This window comes from Microtus ochrogaster, unplaced genomic scaffold (genome assembly GCF_000317375.1).
Source record: "Microtus ochrogaster isolate Prairie Vole_2 unplaced genomic scaffold, MicOch1.0 UNK68, whole genome shotgun sequence".
Taxonomy (NCBI): Eukaryota; Metazoa; Chordata; class Mammalia; order Rodentia; family Cricetidae; genus Microtus; species Microtus ochrogaster.
Genome location: NW_004949166.1, coordinates 1,947,611 through 1,970,368, shown reverse-complemented (window position 1 = coordinate 1,970,368; position 22,758 = coordinate 1,947,611). Strand labels below are relative to the sequence as shown.

General features: G+C 48.1%; 2 protein-coding genes across 5 annotated transcripts in view; both read left to right on the top strand.

Moving 5' to 3' along the window:
- The window catches only part of Top3b (DNA topoisomerase III beta), a 26,146-nt gene extending 11,587 nt beyond the window's left edge, over window positions 1-14,559 (top strand). For all 4 annotated transcript variants that reach the window (XM_005370012.3, XM_026777467.1, XM_026777466.1 and 1 more), the window contains 14 exons: window positions 1,989-2,063; window positions 4,117-4,313; window positions 4,706-4,862; window positions 5,507-5,620; window positions 7,086-7,176; window positions 7,802-7,956; window positions 8,066-8,171; window positions 8,731-8,877; window positions 8,985-9,158; window positions 10,948-11,076; window positions 11,538-11,687; window positions 11,992-12,092; window positions 12,946-13,147; window positions 13,986-14,559. In XM_005370012.3, the coding sequence (XP_005370069.1) occupies window positions 1,989-2,063; window positions 4,117-4,313; window positions 4,706-4,862; window positions 5,507-5,620; window positions 7,086-7,176; window positions 7,802-7,956; window positions 8,066-8,171; window positions 8,731-8,877; window positions 8,985-9,158; window positions 10,948-11,076; window positions 11,538-11,687; window positions 11,992-12,092; window positions 12,946-13,147; window positions 13,986-14,467 (2,280 nt within the window). In that variant the 3' untranslated portion in view covers window positions 14,468-14,559. The remainder of the gene's footprint in view (window positions 1-1,988; window positions 2,064-4,116; window positions 4,314-4,705; window positions 4,863-5,506; window positions 5,621-7,085; window positions 7,177-7,801; window positions 7,957-8,065; window positions 8,172-8,730; window positions 8,878-8,984; window positions 9,159-10,947; window positions 11,077-11,537; window positions 11,688-11,991; window positions 12,093-12,945; window positions 13,148-13,985) is intronic.
- A 3,205-nt stretch (window positions 14,560-17,764) lies between these two features.
- Ppm1f (protein phosphatase, Mg2+/Mn2+ dependent 1F) overlaps window positions 17,765-22,758 on the top strand; it is a 31,910-nt gene continuing 26,916 nt past the window's right edge. The window contains exon 1 of the mRNA XM_005370011.2: window positions 17,765-17,825. The gene's annotated coding sequence lies outside the window, so the exon portion shown is untranslated. The remainder of the gene's footprint in view (window positions 17,826-22,758) is intronic.

Below are 22,758 nucleotides of genomic sequence, written 5' to 3'. Positions count from 1 at the left end.
GAATAATATTAAAAATAAAACCTTCAATAAATCCACTTTAATCCTTTATTTCCCTCTGAAAATTGTGGAGCACATATGTTTTGTGACCACATAATAAAAGTAAGTATTTTTAAATATCTATCATAGGGGCTAGAGAGATGGCTCAATGGGTAAGAACACTTGCTGCACAAACATGAGAACCTTAGTTTGGATCCCAGCACCTGTGGTGAGTGCTATGGAGTGCAGAGGCAGAAGGATTACTGAGGTTTGCTGGCCAACCACACACCTCCAGGGTCAGCAAGAAACCTTGTCTTAAGGGGATAAGACAAAATGGTAGAGCAAAATACCCAGAAACCTACTCTGTCCTCTGCCAGCAGGTTTATGCACCTGCACAGCCTTGCACATATACCACACCACACACAGAAGTGCCGCTACAAATATTCTCTGTCCATTGGTGCCCCTGGATCAAGTTTTCTCCACCACTTGCTTAAAAAATAACCAGTCTGAGGCTTAATATTAATTACATACTCTTTGGCCCATTAGCTCAGGTTTCTTATTAACTAACTCTTACATCTTTAATTAACCCATTTCTATTAATTTGTGTACCGCCAAGAGGCTGTGGCTTACCAGTAAGGTTCTGGTGTCTTTCTTTTCTGGCAGCTACATGGAGACTGCCTGACTGCCTTCTTAACTACCTATGTTCTGCCCTGCCATAGGCCAAAGCCTTTATTAACCAATGGTAATAAGACATATTCACACCATACGGAGGGGAATCCCACATCATCTCCCCTTTATTGTCTAAGTAAAAAGGAAGGTTTTTAACTTTAACATAGTAAAATTACATATAACAAAACAGTTACCAAGCAAGAATTATAGTACAATATTTAGTTCATTTCCATTTGGCAAATTAAGAAAGATACTCTATCCTGTCTTTGTAAGTCTAAAGTTCTATATCTAATTCATCTTCCATCACAACCAAAGAAAACTGTAATTATAACTATATGTCTTCAACTCCATCAAAGACCCCAGAAGGACATAATATTACCCAAGTAAACAGGAAATACATTGTAAGCAACTTCCAAAGTTTAAAATTAACAGAGACATCTTGCTGCCTGGACAGTCATCCAAAGTTTTTTTGTAACATTGGGGCATCCATCTTGAGCCTACAGGCCCATCGTATCTGGCAGACTTTTCCATGAAGCAGGAAATTTGAAAGATTGTTTCACCTATATTGGCAGTTTATGTCCTGCAGAATGTCTGGAAGCCTCTTTCATGAAGCAGGAACCCTGAAGGACTGTCTTACCTTTAGGCAAGTTCAGCAGTCTTTTTTTCTGTGGGTCCTGCGTGTCCAGTTTGTACAGCATACCATCCAGCAGTCCAGGCAAGAGCAGTTTCTTACCCAGATGGCTAGCAAACTTGTAAGGAGCCTCTTCGATGCCTCCTGAAGTAATTAGCACTGACAGAAGCAGACATGTCTCACTGTCGAGAAAAGTCTTAAGTTCTTAAAACCTTTTAAATGCCGTATTCTGTAGGTGTTTGAAGTGTTGAAGATTATCTTACTGAACTATATCTCTGTACATCTAGAAAACCTAACTAAATGACTACAAGTTTGACTATTATAAATGACTATTAATCCATATTTTTTAATTATACATTACATTTTTAAATGAACTGTATAAACATAATACCTTAAATAAGAGTAGAAATACACATATAACAAAATTGACCTTAAATTTATATCAATAAACCAAAGTCTTTGCCAACGTAAAGTATTCATTTCTATCACAGAAGAGTCGATCATATTGTAATTATAATATTTTGATCTAACAACATGATAGTTCTGAACCAAAATCTTTTCTGAGTTCTAAGATAGCCTCACTTCAGACAGCTTCTTACTCAGCTCAGGCTTGGTCCTCCAACTGGAAGCTCAGTACTCAGTACCTGGTTTCATCTCCTGTCTCTGAAGGGGAATGTTACAGAGATGCTTGTCAATGTGTGCTTCTTGACAGGTGGAGGGCAGAGGCTGTGACTATGTCGTGCTGTGGCTGGACTGTGACAAGGAAGGCGAGAATATTTGCTTTGAGGTGAGTGTAGGGAGCACTCTGGTTCCCTTTAGACCTTTTCCTCATCCTTCCTGACCTGAGTTTGTCACTATTCCTGAGGCTAGCATAGGAAGTATAGTGGCTTTTAAAACAAAAGTCTTCTCCAACTCTCTGTTTCAGAAAATCTGTAGCTACTTTAAAATGCATAGACCTAAGGCTGGAGAGATGGCTCGGTGGTTAAAAGCTGCTCTTACAAAGGACCCAGATTTACCATCTATAACTCCCAGTTCTAGAGCATCTGATGCCCTCTTTCTGACCTCCCAGGGTGCCAAGCATCACATGGGGCACATACATACATACATACACATAAAGTGAAATAAATAATTATTTTTTAATTCATAAACTAGATGGTTCCTTGCTTGCTACCAAGTCTGACAACCTGAATTCAGTTCCCAGAGCCCCACGTAGTAAGAGAAAGCTGACTCATGAAAGTTTTCCTCTGACCTCTAGACTCACACCATGGAACATAAACACATACACATACCAATAATAACGATAATAACTTATTGTTGTTATTATTGTCACCATTTTTTTAAATTTTTTTTTAAAGCTCCATTCTGGGCAGGTACAAGTTTCATAGTTTTCAGTGTTTGCCTAGCTCCATGCCTGTATCAGACCTTCAGTTGCTGTAGTTAATCTCCTTGGCAATCTCCTAATACATATAAGTGTTTTGTGTAGATGTGTGTATATGTACTGTGTACATGTCTGATGCCCTCAGAAATCAGTAAAGCGTATCACATTCCCCTGAACTCAAGTTACTCATGGTTGCAAACCTGAGTCCTCTGCAAGAGCAAGTACTCTTAACCAAGGATCATCACTCCAGCCCCAGGTCTCACCTCCCACCTTCACATGTCCTCTGCCCTACTTATCCTTGGGAGCCCTGCCTGTAGAGAGGGTGGTGAAGGCTTTCCATACGCCCTCTGTAATAACACTTTAATGCTGCTGGCTATGCCTGCTATTCCTGCGAGTGCCCCTCATGCTGTGTGGCTCCATACAGGTCACCTCAGTGTCCTTATGTTCCAGCCCTCCCTGGGAATTGACACACAAGTGCAGGAGATGGTTCCAGTAAAACAGGAATTCAGAGTACCCAGCATTCTCGTATAGCTCTCTTCTGTACTGTCCCTTCTCAGATACCTACTTCTCTTCTTTCCCTGTCCACCTCACAGGAGTACGCCCTCTGGGGCTAGAAACAATAGCTGCTCATGTGTCCTGCTTTCCCTTAATGATGTCACTGCATGCCCCAGCTTCTCTGGTGGCTTTTCTCCCTCTGTATAGCCTAAGCCTCAATTCCAGGACCACATAGCTCCCACACACACATAAGGTTTACGGTAACCTTCCCATTCTTACACATTTTCTCTTTTCCTTGTCTTTTCTCTTGTCATGTAAAAATTCTGCCTGTCTGGGCTGGAGAGATGGCTCAGAGGTTAAGAGCACTGACTGCTCTTCCAGAGGTTCTGAGTTCAATTCCCATCAACCACATGGTGGCTCACAGCCATCTATAATGAGATCTGGCGCCTTCTTCTGGAATGCAAGCATACATGGAAGGGATGTTGTCTACTAGATAGATAGATAGATAGATAGATAGATAGATAGATAGATAGATAGATAGATAGATAGATAGATAGATTAAAAAAATCTGCCTATCCATCCAAGCACTCCCTTACCTCCAGAAAAGGGAAGGGGTTCAGAGTGTGAGGTCCTTTATGTGCTTGGCACTGGCACTCACTGGTTGCATTGGATAAAAGCACAAGAGAAGTGAAAGAGGGTAGTGGCTGTGGGACAACACTAAGAAAGGAACTGGGCTAACGGGGTAGGTGGATATCTTACCTGGAAGTGTATGCAACCAGAAGGAGAGTCAGCCACGTGGTAAGGGATTTGTGGAGAGGCTGAGTTGTCTAGAAGGACAAAGGGATGTAGGGGGACCTAGGATGGGTGGGGAAAGATTAGCCCTGGAAGGGGACTAGCCCTGCAGTGGGGCCAAAGAGTGAAAGACAAGAATGTAGGAATTAACCACAGCCAGTATTCTTCCTCCCAGGTCCTTGATGCCGTTCTGCCTGTCATGAATAATGCCCACAGTGGTGAGAAGACAGTGTTCCGGGCCAGGTTCAGTTCCATCACTGACACAGACATCTGTAATGCCATGACCCGCCTGGGTGAGCCAGACCACAATGAGGCACTCTCAGTGGATGCCCGCCAGGAACTAGACCTACGCATCGGCTGTGCTTTCACTAGGTGCTGTTTCCTGCCACATGCACATAATGCCCCTTGAGCCAGGGTGCTGCCTTGCCTAGGGCCTTCGGAGCCTGCATAAGCCACCAAAGATACCTTTTTTTTAAAAAAATCAATAAAATTGCATATTTATCAGGTGCACATCATATAGGCCACAACTTCAGAAGCAGATTTTTGTTTGTGTGCATTCTATCCTCGCTCCATCCTGTGCACACAGATGAACATCCTGTTCTTTGATGACTTTCTGCTGTCACTTTTGCTGTCTTCTAAGTGAAGAGCATCCTCCTTGTGTGACCCCTCTGCATGTACCCCCAGATCCACAAGCTAGGTTTGCTTAAGATATGTCTAGAATGAATTACTGATCCACCATTTTTCTCTCTTCCCCAACCCTGTAGGTTCCAAACAAAGTATTTCCAGGGAAAATATGGAGATTTAGACAGCTCTCTCATCTCCTTTGGGCCATGTCAGACTCCTACCCTGGGATTCTGTGTGGAAAGACATGATAAAATCCAGTCCTTCAAACCAGAGACCTACTGGGTGCTACAGGCCAAGGTTCTGCTCCCTTCAACTCCTGTTGTGTTGTAGGTTTGGGGTGTGGACACTTCATTAACTCCAGGCTGGGTGCACAAGCGTGGCCTACAGTATCAAACAGTTGTTGGTCACGGTGCCCAGGAAGAAGAGGCGCCAGCTTTCATAGGGACAGTAGGCTGAACTGAAGCTGGATGCATTAAATTCAGAGAAGTAGGAGTGAGCTCCCCCTGGGGGTGCGAGGTGAGGTCAGCCATCCAGCCAGTGTCTGCAGTGGGGAAGTCCAAGCATAGAATGAAGACTGTGTGCTTTCAAACTTTATTGGTTTTTAGAGCCTTTTTACATAAAAACCTCCTAAAGCATAACAGAGGTTTAAAACAGTACAGAGTTCTGGTTACCTCCAGGGCTGGGGATTGTGCAGGGGATGGGAAGGTACTTTGGGCAGGCAGGCCTTGATAGACAGGAATGGTGTGAGAGGCACAGCTCTGTTAAGGGTCCATCTCAGTAGGACTGTCTGGTGCTCAGTGGATGAGAAGAGTAGGGTATCAGCTTTGGATCCACAGTCCAACAATGAGACATCAGAGCTAGACCATTTTGTCTGTGGACAAAACCAGCCTCTGCCTTGGTTTTCTTCCCTGCAGTGTGCTTTCCTTTTGTCTCTCCTACAGGTTCATACCAATAAAGAGGAGTCTCTCCTTTTGGACTGGGACCGCGTCAGAGTGTTCGACCGGGAAATTGCGCAGATGTTTTTAAACATGACAAAGTCAGAGAAAGAAGCTCAGGTATTCTTTCTCTGTCCACATCTGTCACATTGGTCCTGAATGGGCAGTCCCTAGAAACCTGTGATCAGAGGAATCACTGTGACGCTGGGCCATGCCTCTCTGCCTTTTGTGAAGTGCAGATGGCTTCTGGACAGATGAGCGGTTACTTGCACATACACTTGTGCAGCAGCTGTGAAGTACTACCTCAGGTGCTGTCCACATCTGCTCTCTCTTCCCGCACTTCGTTCCACACAGATGTTTCTTTTCTACAGTATCCAAAGCCACCAGCTGCAGACAGACCTTTATACGCATTGGTGAACTTGCCTGAGGCCACACATCTAGAAGGATATAGGTCTGAGATCTCATATTCAGTCAATTTTCACACTTGAGTGGTAGTATTTCTTACTCAGGGCTTTTTTTATATCAGAGGGCTCTGCTTCTTGGTGCTTAGGAAGATGGTGCTGCTCACAAAGACTGACTGCACAGGCTGGAGCAGGTCCTACAGCTCCACAGCTGATCATCACTGAGCTCTTCAGGCCTCCTACAGTCGCATTTTAATTGCTTTTCTCAAGCCTTCTTTTGATGCCATTTTGCTCAGGCTCTGCTGTTCCATGGTGGTGATGTCAGGACCCACCCTCAGCAACCCTCACCTCCAGGCCACGTGCACACAGTGTCAGCACCCGTATTTGTTGTCTGGAATCCAGAATGTGTTACCCTGTCCAGTCTATGTGAGACTGGTAAAGGCAAGAGACTGGCTGCTTTGTTTGGATTATTTTTGCAGTAGGCAAAACAAAGAGTCAACTTTTCTATGGGTATGCTACCCCATAGTGAGAAGTAATAGCTCACCAAACACGGCCCATAGATAATTTCAAAATGGTTATCATTGAGCAAATGGGAGATTTAGCATAGAAATCATGACTTGCAGCTTCCTTTAAAAAATAGGAAGGTTTTGCAATGCTAGGGGCCCAGTTGACAGCACTCACAAACAGCCAGCAGCAGCCATTTCCCTACCACACCCCACAGGCTACTCTGGGGCTGGGCCTATGCCGACTTCGGAGGGATTTACACCTGCAGCTCCTTCCCCAGTTCTCAGTTCTTCCCCATTCCTCCTCATTTTCTTCTTCCTTCAAGGAAAACAGAATGTGTGTTTCTTATTCCCCCTCCCCTCTTGCTTTCTTGATCTAAATACTCAGTTCAGTTGTCAGACTGCTGGGGAAAGTAAATTTCAGAAACAGAAAGACCAAATTAATTCAGACCTTTGTCCACACATTTTAATTCTGTTATGGCTTTTTTCGAGACAGGGTTTCTCTGTAGCCTTTGGAGCCTGTCCTGAAACTAGCTCTTGTAGGCCAGGCTGGCCTCGAACTCACAGAGATCCGCCTGCCTCTGCCTCCCAAGTGCTGGGATTAAAGGCGTGCGCCACCACCACCCGGCTGTTATGGCTTCTTCATCTTGCCAAATGTTTCTCCATCTGTCCTGTCCTCAGGTGGAGGCTACAAGCAGGAAAGAAAAGGCCAAGCAGAGACCACTTGCCCTAAACACAGTGGAGATGCTGCGTGTGGCCAGCTCAGCTCTGGGTATGTAGAAGCATTTTCCTAAAGCTCCCCAAAGACATCTCTAGACCAGCATAGTGCGGAGCCAGTATCTTAACCCACACCAGGCACCTCTCATGCTATGATGCTTGAAGCTTTGGGGATGGGATCTTGAGTCTCAATGTGAGTTTCCTTTTTCCATAAGTCCTAGAATAGGACTTCTGTAAGCACTGCTTCCGTAGCTATCACAAGAGTTAGGTTGGAAAATGGGTGATCTTTGACAGTTGTATCCTAAAGCAGTCTTTGCAGAGCTCCCATGTTAGAGAGCAATAGGATAAGGTCTCTTAGAGTACAGAAGCCTAGGGACACAGAACTGAGTGTGTTCAACTACCCAGAGGCCTAGTTCAGACTGTGTCATCAGCGCCACTATGAGCGCTGTAAATTGGTACCATGGAGCAATGAGCAGTGTTTCCCATTGGGCCCCCCTTTGCAGACAGGCTATGTCCCAAATACCCACCCAGCCATTACTTCTGAGCACTGGCAATACCCACTAAGAGCTCTTTACCCTCTTAGGAAGTGCTGGCCTATTTAGGGGGAAACAAGAATGCCCGAGCCTGTGAGTGAGCTCCTGACCACCTTGCAGACCTCTGAGCCTCCTGTTTGTTGGCAGGTATGGGACCACAGCATGCCATGCAAATAGCCGAGAGGTTATACACACAGGGCTACATCAGCTACCCACGGACAGAAACCACCCACTATCCTGAGAACTTTGACCTGAAGGGCTCTTTGCGACAGCAAGCCAACCACCCATACTGGGCAGACTTGGTGAGTGCATAGCCCATCAGCTGTGGCCTCTGGACAGGCTTTGACCAAATCCAAGACCAGTGGGAAGCAGTCAGCTCGACTTGACTCTGCTTTGCCTTCCGTCCCTTAGGTAAAGCAGTTGTTAGCAGAAGGCATCAACCGCCCACGGAAAGGCCATGATGCTGGTGACCATCCTCCCATCACACCTATGAAGTCAGCTACAGAGGCTGAATTAGGTATTGGGTACTCCTCTTCCCAGCCTTCTCACACTCCTCAAGCTTCCAGGGTGTGAAGGGCAAGCTGCTGCAGGCACATGGCACCAGTGGACAGGGCCAGGCCTTTAGTCAGTACGGCTGTTCCTCAGCCTGTCACTGGCTTAGTGGAGCTCCCATCACCAAGCACCTAAGACAGAAGTGAAGTGATTGTAGCTGCCTGGGGAGAGGCCGGTATACAGACATCCTTGTGTTAGGGAATGGGGCAGAGTAGCAGAGCTCAAAGGTAGACTGTACCTCCTACCTAGCCTAAGGCTGTTCTGATGACTATGTTCCAAAACAATGCCAGTAGAGAAGGAAACATTGTAAGTGGGTCACCCAGGCAGCACAGGCAGCTTCCTTTGCTGGGTTTACCTCGTTCAGACTTTGAGGCTAGGACTAGGACTTAAGATATGGCTTTTGCCTGATATGTGCTTATGGCCCTACGCTCAATCCCTGACATCATAAATGTGATACATCCTTGGTACCCATGCCAAGACCCTGTTGTTAGTCCAGCACACCTGGTAACACTCAGTCTTCACAGGGGGTGATGCATGGCGACTGTACGAGTATATCACCAGACACTTCATTGCCACACTCAGCCAGGACTGCAAGTATCTACAGAGCACTATCTCCTTCAGAATTGGGCCTGAAAAATTTACATGCTCGGGAAAGACAGTCATCTCCCCAGGTAAAATGGCAGGCCCTGGGGTCCCCTTCTTCTCATCTGCACGGACACATGGGATCCCTGATGGGAGGCCCAAGTGGGGACCTCAAATGTCAGTGATATCTCTCTAGGCTTCACAGAGATCATGCCTTGGCAGAGCGTGCCCCTGGAAGAAAGTCTGCCCACATGCCAGAAAGGTGACACCTTCTCTGTGGGTGAGGTGAAGATGCTAGAGAAACAGACGAGCCCACCAGACTATCTGACTGAGGCTGAGCTCATCACACTCATGGAGAAGCACGGTATCGGTGGGTACCCAGATCTAGGGGTTTTTTTTTAATATATTTATTTATTAAGGATTTCTGCCTCCTCCCCGCCACCGCCTCCCATTTCCCTCCCCCACCCCCGATCAAGTCCCTCTCCCTCATCAGCTTGAAGAGCAATCAGGAATCAGGGTTCCCTGACCTGTGGGAAGTCCAAGGACCGCCCACCTCCATCCAGGTTTAGTAAGTTGAGCATCCAAACTGCCTAGGCTCCCCCAAAGCCAGTATGTGCAGTAGGATCAAAAACCCATTGCCATTGTTCTTGAGTTCTCAGTAGTCCTAGGGTTTACATTCCCAGGGCCTGGGCCAAGAGGTGATGCTAGTAAGCCTGTCCATGATCCATAAGCATCTGGCTCAGCATGTGGTCACAGGTGCCCAGTGTATGACCCGTGGCTCCAGGCTGACTCTGAGTAAAGCTGTTTACAAGGCCTTCCATATGAAGACTGTGATACAGCCTTGTGCACCATGGGACCGGTACACACTGAGAAGTGCCCACCAGACTCAAGGTTAGCCCAGGATTCTGAAGGATTCCTGGAAGAGATCCAAAACACACAACTAACTGGGCAGGCTTACCCCGGGGGCTTGGTGCCTGAAGTAACCTGAGAGTAAGCTCAGCCTGCAGCGAGTCCCATTGATGGCATAGCCAAAGGCTAAGAACCTTTTCCACGTCCTTGGCTTCTAATACCCACATGTGAGACTGTTCTGGACCCAAGGACCAACATACACTTCAGTTTGGGACAGTGAACAGAGTTCTTGTGTGAACTTCTGAACAGGAAAGTGAGTGAGGGCAGTGCTGTTGAACAAGGTCCATGGACAAAAAGGCTTACCTACCTGGGCGTACTGACTCATCTGTAATCCTAGCACTTAGGAAGCTGAGAAAGAGTGCCACAGGTTCAAAGGTAGCCTAGGCTGTGGAGTGAGACTCTTGTCTTTTTTTTTTTTTTTTTTTTTTTTTAAGAAAAAAAGGTTCTGATTATAACAGCCATCCAGGAACTCTTGCAGGGGCAAACTGCCATGATTGTGGCTAATTCCTACCCTTGGCTAGGAGCCATGGAACCTCTGAAGGCTCCTTAACCCCCAGTGCTAGTATATTCCCTGTAAAACTTGCTCACAGTACCCATGGAAAGATAAGATTGTAGTCAGTGTTAAGTTCCATTTTCACATCCTCTGCCCAGCAGCAGCAGAATGTCTCACCTTCCACCTCTCTATCAAGAAACTTCTACAAGGTGAAAGAAGCTGCATCCCTGGAGTAGGAAACATGCCTTGGGTGTTGTGAAGGGCCCAGAGAAAGGGAGAAGGTGAAGGAGAGGAAGTGGATAAAACCACCTGGTTCAGCAATAGCTTTATGAACTCTTTGGGAGAAGCTGGACCCTGACATCTAGAGGGCATATGTGCCACAGCCAGGTGGAAAAGGCCAGGTTGTATTTAATGGTTTCAGGAAATGTCCTCTGACTCTGTCTTCTAACTACAAAACTAAAACACCAGTGAAGGCTGTCCTGGGGTTCACAGCTGTGCCAGCACAGTGCAGAGACAGCCCTGCTCTGTCTTGGGAACCTTTCTGCATCATGGCTTCTGGCAGCCATACAGGAGACAGCAGCCTGGACCCAGTGAGCAAAATAAGCTTCAGTTTGTGACATGATGCTCCTTCCATGGATGTCTGGGAGGGTCCGAAAAACAGGGTTCCTCTGACAGGTGGATGAAACTAGAGTGCATAGTCCAGAGCACCTTGTTGGGGCAGGCTGAGGAATACCCAGAGCCATGCTGTGCATTCCAGGGACTGACGCCAGTATCCCTGTGCACATCAACAACATCTGCCAGCGCAACTACGTCACTGTGGAAAGTGGCCGCCGGCTCAAGCCCACCAACCTTGGCATCGTCCTGGTACATGGTTACTACAAGATTGGTGAGTCTCTCTACCCACTACCTATGACCTGCTGGGCATCTAGGCTCCTTGCTGGGCTGTGGCTCTGCTGACTCCTGCAGTGGCCCTGTACTCCTTCCTCATCCATTTCCCCAGTCCCTACGACATCTTTGCAGTGGAAATTTGATGAATGAACAGATTATAATGGGTCCCATAGAGGGTTTTTCTGCAAACCAAACCTGTGTTCTTCACCATCTCTGCCTACTAAAGTGTGCCCCCAGTTCTTTGGGAAATGGAAGAATTCAACACAGACCTGGTCATTCTGCACAGAAAAGTCTGATGGCAATAGGAGCTGCCCTTGATACCTTCCAACTCTGTAGACAAACAGTCCAAGGGGAACCCAGGAAGACTGGGTCAAGCAAGACAGCAGGTCTGGCCTGCCTGTTGCGGTGGTAGGTCCCAGGTGCCAATGCCCACAGCAGCATCCACTCACTGGCTTATAGATGCAGAGCTGGTACTCCCCACCATCCGCAGTGCAGTGGAGAAGCAGTTGAACCTGATTGCCCAGGGCAAAGCTGACTACCACCAGGTCCTGGGCCACACCCTGGATATCTTCAAGAGAAAGTTCCACTACTTTGTTGATTCTATTGCTGGTAAGTTTTGCCACTCCCCTGCCCCTCATCAGCAGCCATTCCAATAGGACAGAGCCTCCTGAGGCTCACTGCCAGATCTGGGCTCTAAGGTCCTGCAGGGCACAGCAGTAATGTCTCATTAGCTGTTGTCAGGAGCAGGTTAATTAAAGTCTACATCAGGGGTGTACAGAGCTGCAGCTCCATAATCTGTCACTGACCATTGACCATGTTTGCTGGCCTAGAGAGGCCAGCTATAGTTTACCTAGTTCCACCAACTCACCTGTTGGAGGGAGGGCTGCCAAAGACCTGTGCTGTTTGTTCTTAGGCATGGATGAGTTGATGGAGGTATCCTTTTCACCCCTGGCTGCCACGGGCAAGCCCCTCTCACGTTGTGGGAAGTGCCATCGATTTATGAAGTATATCCAGGTATGTGCAGCTTGAAGGACTGTAGCCACTTCTGCCCTCAGTATTCCTGCACAGGCATCACCTTAAGCCTCTGCTTTGTCATTAATCATGCAGAAATAATGTTCACTGTCTCACTTGCCACACAGAATGATTAAAAGACCTGAATCAGCACCAGCAACAATATAAACCACAGGCTACATACACAGTAACCGTTCATTCTTACCACCATTTCTCCTTCCCTGAGACGGGGTTTCCTTGTGTAGCCCTGGCTGTTCTGGTACTTGCTCTGTAGACCAGGCTGGCCTCAAACTCACACCACCTGCCTCTGCCTCCTAAGTGCTGGGGTTAAAGACATACGCACGCCGCCACCACCCACTGCCATCATTTCTCTTGCTCTCATGAATATCGTTAACCTTCTGGGGGCTTTACATTTAGGGTGTGTGTGTGTGTGTGTGTGTGTGTGTGTGTGTGTGTGTGTGTGTGTGTGTGTGTACGTGTACATACATTCCACAACCCACGTAGAGGTCAGAGGACGACTTGTAGGAGTCAGTTCTCTCTCTCCTTCCATCAATGGCTTCTAGAATTGAACTAGGATTGAACTCAGGCCTAACATCCAGCACCTTTATCTGATGAACCATCTACCAGCCCCTTGCTGGGTCTTTAGAATCCATGCCTTTGTGGGGGAGTTAGGAAAGGGGATGTGTGTCACGGGGCTCACTCCAGTAGTTGAGAGGTCCTTGCCTAGCATTGAACTGTACAATCTGTGTATGTGTTAGGTATTCCACATTACCTATCCAGTGTTGTGAAGTGGAGGACATAGGGAAGAGAGTGAGACCCAGCAGCACTCCTCCCTTCTTACTGTTCCATCCCATAGGCCAAGCCAAGCCGCCTACACTGCTCCCACTGTGACGAGACCTACACCCTCCCCCAGAATGGTACCATCAAGCTCTACAAAGAGCTGCGGTGCCCATTGGATGACTTTGAACTGGTCCTGTGGTCCTCAGGCTCCCGGGGCAAGAGCTACCCACTCTGTCCCTACTGCTATAACCACCCACCCTTCCGAGACATGAAGAAAGGTAAGTATGTCCCATGGCTGTTCTCAGCTTCATACTTACCAGACTCCCATGGGTCCCTTACTCATCCTTCCTTTTTTATACTTTCTAGTACTGGGTCAGGAGATACTTGTACCACAGCTCTAGCACTGGCCAGCCTGTCTGGCCTGGGTAAGCCTGGATCATAATTGAGCAAGCGGCTTGTTCACTTAGGATCTGGGCAGAGAGCAAACTCTGCCCCAGGGCCTGGGCTAAGTAAGAGACAGGCGGCCTCAGATAATGACACCTGACAAAGCCCTCTAGGCTCTCAGACACTGTTGTCTTCGTTAGCACTCTTTGCTGGACTATAAGAGAGCATGTATCCAGACTAAGCAGAGCATGCCACCAGAGGGGCTCACTGTCCAGCACACTTACCCACTCTCCAGTGGTACCATCCCCTGTCTCAGACTGGGAGCCAGCACCTTTCTTAGCCACGACTTTTATAAGGAATCCTCAGGGTCTCAGTCTGCATTCATACTGCCAGGATAATAAGGCTCTCTTCCTCCCCACAAGTGGCTTAGAGAGCAGCAGACAAGTACAAGGTGATTGGAGGGCAAACTAGAATAGTCATTAGTATAAGCTTCAGAAGCAAAATGAGGATTTAGGGGTCCGCTGGAATCCTCAGCATTGAGGACTGAACATTTTTAAATAGACAGAAACTAGATTGATAATACTTAGAACCCAGGCCAGTATGAACAAGATGCCCCCAAAGCAGGTTAAGAGTGCTGCTTTGTTCTAGAACAAGGATCCAGCCGTCCGACACAGAGGAGCCAGAGATGAGGGAGCCAGGGCAGGTTTAGGTTACTGACTCTTCTCCCTTCAGGCATGGGCTGCAATGAATGCACACACCCTACCTGCCAGCACTCACTGAGCATGCTGGGCATTGGCCAGTGTGTGGAGTGTGAGAATGGAGTCCTGGTTCTGGACCCCACCTCCGGGCCCAAGTGGAAGGTGGCCTGCAATACATGCAATGTGGTGGCACACTGCTTTGAAAATGCTCACCGAGTACGGGTATCAGCTGACACCTGCAACACCTGCGAAGCTGCCTTGCTCGATGTAGACTTCAACAAAGTCAAGTCTCCACTTCCTGGCAACGAGACACAGCACACAGGCTGCATCTTCTGCGACCCCGTCTTCCAGGAGCTGGTGGAGCTGAAGCACGCAGCCTCCTGCCACCCCATGCACCGAGGTGGTCCTGGGAGGAGGCAGGGTCGTGGCCGTGCCCGGGGCCGGAGGCCTCCCGGAAAACCCAACCCCAGGCGGCCAAAAGACAAGATGTCAGCCCTGGCTGCTTACTTTGTATGACAACCCATCTTTCCTCAATCCAGCTTGGTGTACACACATCATGGTGGTTACTTTTGAGCCGCTGAAACTATTAAAATGCTTTTTATTTTGTATTATCTGGAGCAAAAAACCTGGAGCCTTTTACTGGTAAAAGGAGGGGGGAGCTGTATCTTTGGAAACCCATGAGGATTCTTTTTTACCCTCTATCCTTTAGAGTTTAAAGCATACCCTGCTCTGGCCCCACCATGCAGTGCCAGCAAGAACGCCTTCACACCTGATGGGAGCAGTCAGTCTGTAGCTCATACCAAGTGTGTACATGTACAGTGCTGTAGCTGTGTACAACACAAGCAGTAGGCATGCTAAGGTTAGCAGGAAGATGGGCATCAGCAGCCCAGAGAAGTCTTGATGAGCCAGGTGAAGTACTCAGCCTGCTTCCCAATCTTTTGCTCACTGCTATAGCCTAGCTTCCTGATCCCTAACCCATGTTGTTATGGCCACCACTCAGAAACTTCAAGTTTGACATGTAGAGCCTGTGTGTGACTCTGGTAATGGTGTGGGTCTGTTTGGACTCCTGTTCTCATTGCGAGAATGTATTGCTTCAGGCGCTGGGTATCCCATTAAAGCTGGTCAGATGTCAAGTCCAGAAAATCTGTAAGCCAACCAGACTGCTCTGTAGTAGCTGGGTGTAGCTGTAGGCCACCTTTCTGACTGTAACCCTACCTGTGTCTGCTTCTCCACCCATCCACCTGTTTAGTTGTGATAGAAACCACTGCCCTCTGGCCATGCCTAGCAGGGGCTCCCTAGCAGCCATCCTAGAATGCGTGGTTGAGAGGTAGCCGACAGCACTCCTCAGTGGAGCCCTTCCTCTGCAGCAGGTTCCCGGTCACACAGGGCAGGGAGACTCATGAGAAAGCCAGAAGACAGCTAGTTGTTCATGTAGCCGTCTGTCCACATAGCCCACCAGGACGTCCCACCTGATCCCTGACAACCAGGGAAGATCATACAACAGAAGAGGTGATACCTTGGGAAAGCTGCCCGGAGACAGTGGACCAGGAAGCTGCATAGAAGTTGCTGGAATGTGTCTCAGGAATATAAGCGATAAGAAAAAAAGGATACTCAGAACCTGTCCTCTCCATTCCAGTCATAATCTAGGACCTTAATAAAGCCCAAGGATGTGACCCTGCTGTTCAGCCCATTTGACCCAATTCCGTCCTGAATAGACTGCAGGAAGGCAGCTCAGTTGTGTGCTTAGTTTGGGCTTGGGGAAAAGACTGTCCTATAGGCCGTAAGCCCAGACTATTGTATAAAATTCTACAATGAGGTTTTAACCATATGGGCCTCTTAATGTATCCTGTTGTTTTTCCCTGAAATTGTCCCTTTTGTATGGGATCTGCCCGGTAAACCTGATTCCCTTGCCTTTCATCATCGGTAGTATCCAGCCTCCTTATCCTTGCCAGCCTGCCAACTGGGAACAGTTAGGACGAGGGTGAGTCGTGTTGTAAGCCTAAATGTCTTTGGAGCATCACCTCTTCTGCTCTGCAAGCTGATGAGGTCAGAGCTGCCAGGTGACTTGTGTTGGGCAAACAAACAAGATCTCATCTCATGCTAGCCCTCCTTGTCTTTACTTGTCCCCCACTGTCATTGCAGATACCATTTCTGTTACCTTGGGATTGCAGTGCACGTTGACATAAGGAAGTCTGTTTCATTAAATGCAGCACACACCCCCAGCTCTATAGAAGTACCATGGACCTACAATTATACATCGTTCCTTCCTATCTGTACGAAAACAATCAGTACCCAAGAGGGAGCCAGCCACCTATCACTGAGAGTTTTTAAAGACAGAGCATGGTATGTCTGGTCTCTGAGAAGGGAGATATGTGCTGATGTGACAGGGAGGTTGTCGCCGCATGCAGAATGCTCAGAGCAGGCTTCTGGAAAAGACTTTAGGGAGGCAGGGAGAGGGAACATGGATGGGAGATCTGGGACCTCCTGGCGCTACCCCACAGCTTGGGTGTTCCTTGCTGGAGAAGTATAGGTTTGAGCTAAACTGGTTGGCATAGCTAACAAAGCTGAAAGCTTCAGTAAAATGGATTATAGGGAAGACATTAACTACGTTGGAAGCAGGACAAAAGGGATGTTGTGGGTATGTCCTTGGCCTAGAGCCTTACGAGGTTAAGTTCCTAGTGCCTGCCTTTGCTATCATCTCTGAGGCATCATCCTCAATGGCCTCAAACCTTGATTGATGAAGCACTACTGTACTTGCACAGCGACAATCTCCCCATGCACACACCCCACCCCCACCCCCTGGTACCCACACCATGGAGGTGATTCCTTTCGGAGCAGTCATCCATTGGTTCTCCAGGCTCATGGCTTCCCTGAAGCCTTCCAGTCTGAGGATTCCCTGAGACCTTAGTTCCCTGAGTCAGTGTGTTATGATGGTGTGTACCTTGTTAGCACAGTTCTGAGGGATAAACAAATGGTTACAAAACTATGAGCCTCTCACAACAGATTAATTTGCAGGATTTCTTTTGTAATGTCACTTGAAACCAACCTTGGTTTTTTTTGGTTTTTTTTGTTTTTTTGTTGAGACAGGGTTTCTCTCTGTAGACCAGGCTGACCCCAGACTCATAAAAATCCACATGCTTCTGGCTCCCAAGTGCTGGGATTAAAGGTGTGTGCCACCACCACCTAACTGCCATGCTTGTCTTTAAGGCTGCCTTTACTACCCAGTGTAGTAAGCGAGTGTTTTCATTTCCTGTTTGATAGCCCAGGCTTCGGGCTACTGGCTACTTATCTCACTCGGTGCCCAGGCAGTCCTGCTGAGGCACAGAGGGTCAGGAACCCTGACCACATGGATTGTGGGGCCTATAGGCAGGACCACAGTGGAACCTGAAGAGGTGCTTCCACACATCCCTTGGTATCAAATGAATGTTTTCTTTAATCTGAAGGTTCTTATTTCCTTTTGATTTTCAAAGAAAACATTCCTGGGGCTGGAGAGATGGCTCAGAGGTTAAGAGCATTGCCTGCTCTTCCAAAGGTCCTGAGTTCAATTCCCAGCAACCACATGGTAGCTCACACCATGGCCAGTCCTAGGCAGTATGTAGCCACATCCCTGCCCTGTGGCTGATCAGCACACAAGTTGTCTAATTTCTGAGCTTTGTGAAGCAAGGGCCGCTTTCTGCATACTCAAGACAGAGAAGTGAAGCAACTCTGGGGCACATCTCCTCCCAAGAAGAAGCGGGCTAAGAGGCCGCCAGGGGGCAGCAGGGGCCCACCTGATGCCTGACTGCGCTTGCGCAGAGCCTGCGGCGCCCCTGGACGGGAAGTAGGCGGGGCCGGCCCAGAGCAGCTCGTGGGGAGCACTGCGGCAAGCTGGCAGGTGAGGCCCTCGGGGTGCTAGGGATGAAGGGCGAGGGTGGAAGACTCGGACTTATGCTAACGGTCAGATGGGGGCATGAGGTGCACGAGGGTGAAATGAGACTAAGGACGAAATGGAGAGACGAGAAAGCACTAAGGCCAAGACGGGTTTCGGGTCCCCGAACCCGAGAGACATGGGGTTAGCAGTGAGCAAAAGAGCAGGGCAAGCAGCCTGGACCCTGCGGAACAGAGGCAAAGCATGGGGAACTAAGGACACAGAACTGGGAATCCATTGACCCTATGGGGTGTGACTGGAAGCAAGGTTCAGGAGGGGGCTGAGCTGTGAGACCAAACAGCACAAAGGGGTGACAGTCCTCCGTTTTCTAGGCTCTCTAAACCCCCCACCCCGCCCAAACATGAGGGCCAGGCCCACGGCCTGCCCTCAGCCCTCACAGAGAAGGCCCCCTCTGGGACCACATTTTCATCCGGAATGCCTGGCGCCCCGTGGCGCCCCTGATTGTGTTTAAAGCTGGTGTTTTAGTTAACGCCTGGCTTGGAGGCTGGGACTGGACCGCGTTAGCTAGATTGCGGTAGAGCCTAGGTCATGAGAGCCTGGGGCTCCACTATTCCAACTGTGTGGTCTCAGGCTGGCCCCTAAGCAAAGGCACCAGGCTGTAGGAATTTCTGCACAGAGACTAACATTTCGGGGAGGCCCAGCGGAAGGCGGTGGTCTCCTCCCCCAAGGCCTTCTACTCGGAGGTCCCTTAGTAACAGATGTCTTCACAGTATGCCCTGGAACAAGTTCTGTGAATTGTTCCCACCTGAGGAACTGAGCGCGAGCCCGTCTCTACCTCATGGACTCCATACCCATATCCCTCCCATAGTCAAACTTCACTTTTTCTCCACAACCATGGGGTGGAAGTGTCCCAGTCACTGCGCATCAGAGTCTTCAACTGAATCCTGACTTGGTCATATCTCTGGTTTGTGACCCTAGAGTAGTACTTTCCCCCAGCTCTTGTTTTTCTCAGCTTGCAGGGTGCCCTGATGACATGCACAGTTCTGAGAGGTAGACAAGACAAACAATTGTTTTAAAAACCGTAAACCTTCCCCAACAGAGTAATTTTCAGAATTCCTTTATGCTGTCACCTGGAGCCAATCTTTGCTATCCAGTGTGCTGAGGGAATGCTTTTGTTTCCTGTCTTATCAGGCTTCAGGCTGCATATTCCATGGTCATTCAGTTTTGCTGAGCTCTGATCCATTGAAAAAATACCAACCCTTTAAAAAGAAAAATGGCTGCATAGTAAAATGGCTATCCTTGTTGTGGCAAAATAACCCGTTAGAGATGGCTAAAGTGGGGGACAGCAGAATGACCCATTAGAGATGGTTAAAGTGGGGGGGGGGATGGCAGAATGGCCTGTTAGAGATGGCTAAAGTGGGGGATGGACATGGCTGGGGTAGAGAGCATCCATGGCTTGCACAGGGCTCCAGCACCATGTAGGAAAAAAATATTCTTAAAGTGATTTTCTGTGTTCTTTTGAGTTTTTTTTAAGACAGGGTCTCACGTAGCCCAGGCCAGCCTCCAGCTCACAAGGTAGCTAAGAATGACCTTGAACTTGTTGTCTTCCTGCCTCCTTCTCCCGAGTGCTAGAATTGCCGGTGTTCACCACCACAAACAGTTTCTAGATGAACCCAGGACCTCAAGGCAAATAGCTACCAGCTGAGCTACACTTCCAAGCACCACCTGCCCTTTAGGTTTTTTTGTTGTTGTTGATGATTGGTTGGTGGTTCTTTTATTTATTTGTTTATTTATTTTCCTGGTTTGGTTTGGTTTTTCAATACAGGGTTTCTTTGTGTAGCCCTGGCTGTCCTGGAACATAACTCTGGAGACCAGGGTAGCCTCGAATTCACAGAGATACACATACCTCTGCCTCTCAGATGCTGGAATTAAAGGTGTGTGCCACCACTACCCAGCTGGATTTTCTTCTTTTTTGAGACAGGGTTTCACTCAGCGTAGCCCAGGCTGGTACAAAAACTGGTAGCAATTTTGCTGTTTCACTTGCCTAAATGCTGGACTTATAGGCATGAACCACCATCTTTAACATATACTTTACCACACTATTTATAATAATCACTTTTAAATATAAATAAAATCTTTTCCATGTCTGAAGTAAAAGATTGGTTAAGCTCTAGAAGGATTTATACCAAACTGTACCCAACAGTCAATCACAAATAGAGAAACGAGTGTGGGTTTAGGGATGTAATTGCCGCTGGACTGCTTACCCAGCACACATGAGCAACCCCAGTGCCACGTAAACCAGATGCAGTGCACACCTAGGATCCCAACGGTAGAGAGGTGGAGGCAGGGAGAGCTCAAGCTCAGGGTCTTAGGAGCAGCTGCCAGCTCTTAAGTCCCGGAACCAGGAGGAACCAGCCAAGTGTCACATTTGGCCAAACCAGTCAAGACCGTGCAGCTACGGGAGTCAGGAGCTTGGTGTCCCTCCCCACAGGTCCTTGCTTGATGGCTTGCACACACTCATGCACACGTCCCTCTCATCCTGAGCCATTTGCTACTCAGGGACACAGTTGGAGTCAGCCGGCCCCACACCAGGCCCAGCACTTCTGTTCTGCCCCACCGCTGTTCTCCCCAGGCTCCTTTGCCCAGCTGCTGGCTACCAGCCAGCTGCCACTCTCCCCTCCAGTGACCCCAGTGGTGCCATGCCCCTTGCCTGTCCTTCCTGCTGCTGTCTGAGCCTTTCTGTCCACTCTGGGGCTCCCAGAACTTGGTTGCTTCATGTAGCTTGGAAAGTCATGCAGCAGATTTGGGGGTTTGTCAGAGAGCGGGAAAGCAAGAACGGGTAGTGAGTGCTCCTATCCTATGCCTCAGCTAGACCCCAGAGAAGGAAAACTGTAGCCTGGTTCTTCACCATGGCCCAAACAATGCAGAATGGCCGCAGGCAGAATCTCTGGGCATACTGTCTTTCTAGTGGAAGTAAACAGCCAGTACAGTCCCTGAGAGTAAGCCAGCGGAGGCAAGCAGAGTTTTACACAAGACTGTGAGCATGGTGTCACACTGGGTGCCTTGCCACCCAGGCCCCACCCAGCATGCATGGTGCAGATGGCCTTGGGGCTCATAACAGGTCCTGAGCGTGGAGCGTAGGGCACAGGGAAGTGAGAGCAGACGTATAGCCAGGTTCGTTTAAGGCTTTGGTCTAGAGTGCTGCGGTGCAAAGAAGATGAGACTGTGGGGAAGGGCTCCAGATGCAGGAAGCCATCCAACGCGAAAGGTTAGAAAGAGGCACCTGCCTTCCGGAACATCTAGCAGGTACAGTGGCAGGTAGGGTGATGCTGTGGCTGGGGTTTCACTGGTTGGGGCTTTCTGTGTCCTGGGGTGTGAGGTGCTGTCCTTTCCCTTGGATCCTAGTCAAAACTTTGTGCAGCCCATTTAGCACTGCTGCAGATTTTGGTGCCTCTGGGTCCTGTAGAATTGCACAGAATAATCCAAATGCTTGTCACTTGCTTGGGAATGGCTTTGCGTTGTTCATACTTCTGACCATGCATACCAAAAGGCTAGAGCAGTTGGTGAGTGGGGTACAGTGTGACACTTGGCCTCGTCCTCTGGGCAACTAATTCCATCTCCTTGTCTCCATGTTCTGCAGCTCTGCCTGTGTACAGACTGCCTAGGACCTCTGCCCTCCATCTCTCCAACCCCTAGCCCAGGCCCAGCTGGTTCTTCTTTTCTTTCTGTCTTAACTTTGGGTCAGAATGTGTCTGTCTTGTTCCCATCCAGATCTTTCCTTCTTTGTTATCTGTCTGAGCCTTTCTGTCCACTCTGGGGCTCCCAGAACTTGGTTGCTTCATGTAGCTTGGAAAGTCATGCAGCAGATTATCCTGCTCACTTTTTGTACCCAGGCTACATTTTATTAACTTGTAAGTAAATGTGAGTGTAGACAGTGAATTTTAACTCTAGCAACATAACCTTCCATAAAAAGTGGTGTATCTATTTTTTTTTTTTTTTTACAAAACTACTTTTAATACTTTGGGGTATGCCCCATAGGGAAAAAAAAAAAAAACCCGCACTGGGAAAGGGTAACCCCTGACCTCCAAGGGGAAGAAAGGAAACACAAAAAGGACCTGCAGAGTCAAGACAGAGGGAATGTTCCAGAAACAATGAGCATAATGGGACTGACTCTATACACACAAAGGATGGGAAAGTTGAACACGAAGCCTCTTGGGGTCCTCCTTTTCATCCGCCTTTTTCCTCTTCTACTGCATCATCTCCAAGTCCCTTAGTTTGCAAGTGGCAACAGAGAGCTTGTCATCTCTCATTCCCTTAAACTGAGTTGTTCTGCTTGATCATACATCTGTAGCTTGGCCTGACTTGGATTTTCCTATGTAGACCAGAATGGCCTCAAACTTGAGACAACCCTCTTGCCTCTGCCTCCTGAATGCTGGGATTACAGTCAAGTGTCACCACCAGCCTATAGCTTCTTTTTGTGTCTCTTTTTAAAACAGGTTAGCTCTTGATTGCAGCCTCTGAAAGAAGAAAGAAGAGTTGTGTTTTGTTTGCTTATCACTTGTATCAGCTACTTTTCTTGTTGCAGAAGAATAAATATTTCACAGAGGGGATTTCTGGAATGAAGGGTTTACTTTGGTTTTCAGTTTCAAGGATTACAGTCCATGATGACAACATAATCTTGAAGAGGTAGCTGGTTACATTGTGTTCATAGTGAGGAAACAAGAGATGGATGCTGGGCTTCATTTATTTAGAATAGGACCCCAGCCAATAGAATGTTGCCACCCACGGTTGCAGTTGGCCTCACTTCAGAGACTCCCAAATGGACAGGATTTATCTTTTCAGTAATCTAATCCTGTCAAGTTGACAATAGTAACTATTGAACCACACCTTTCCTTTTGTACTCTAAATACTATTTTGATTAACATAATATTGGAACCCC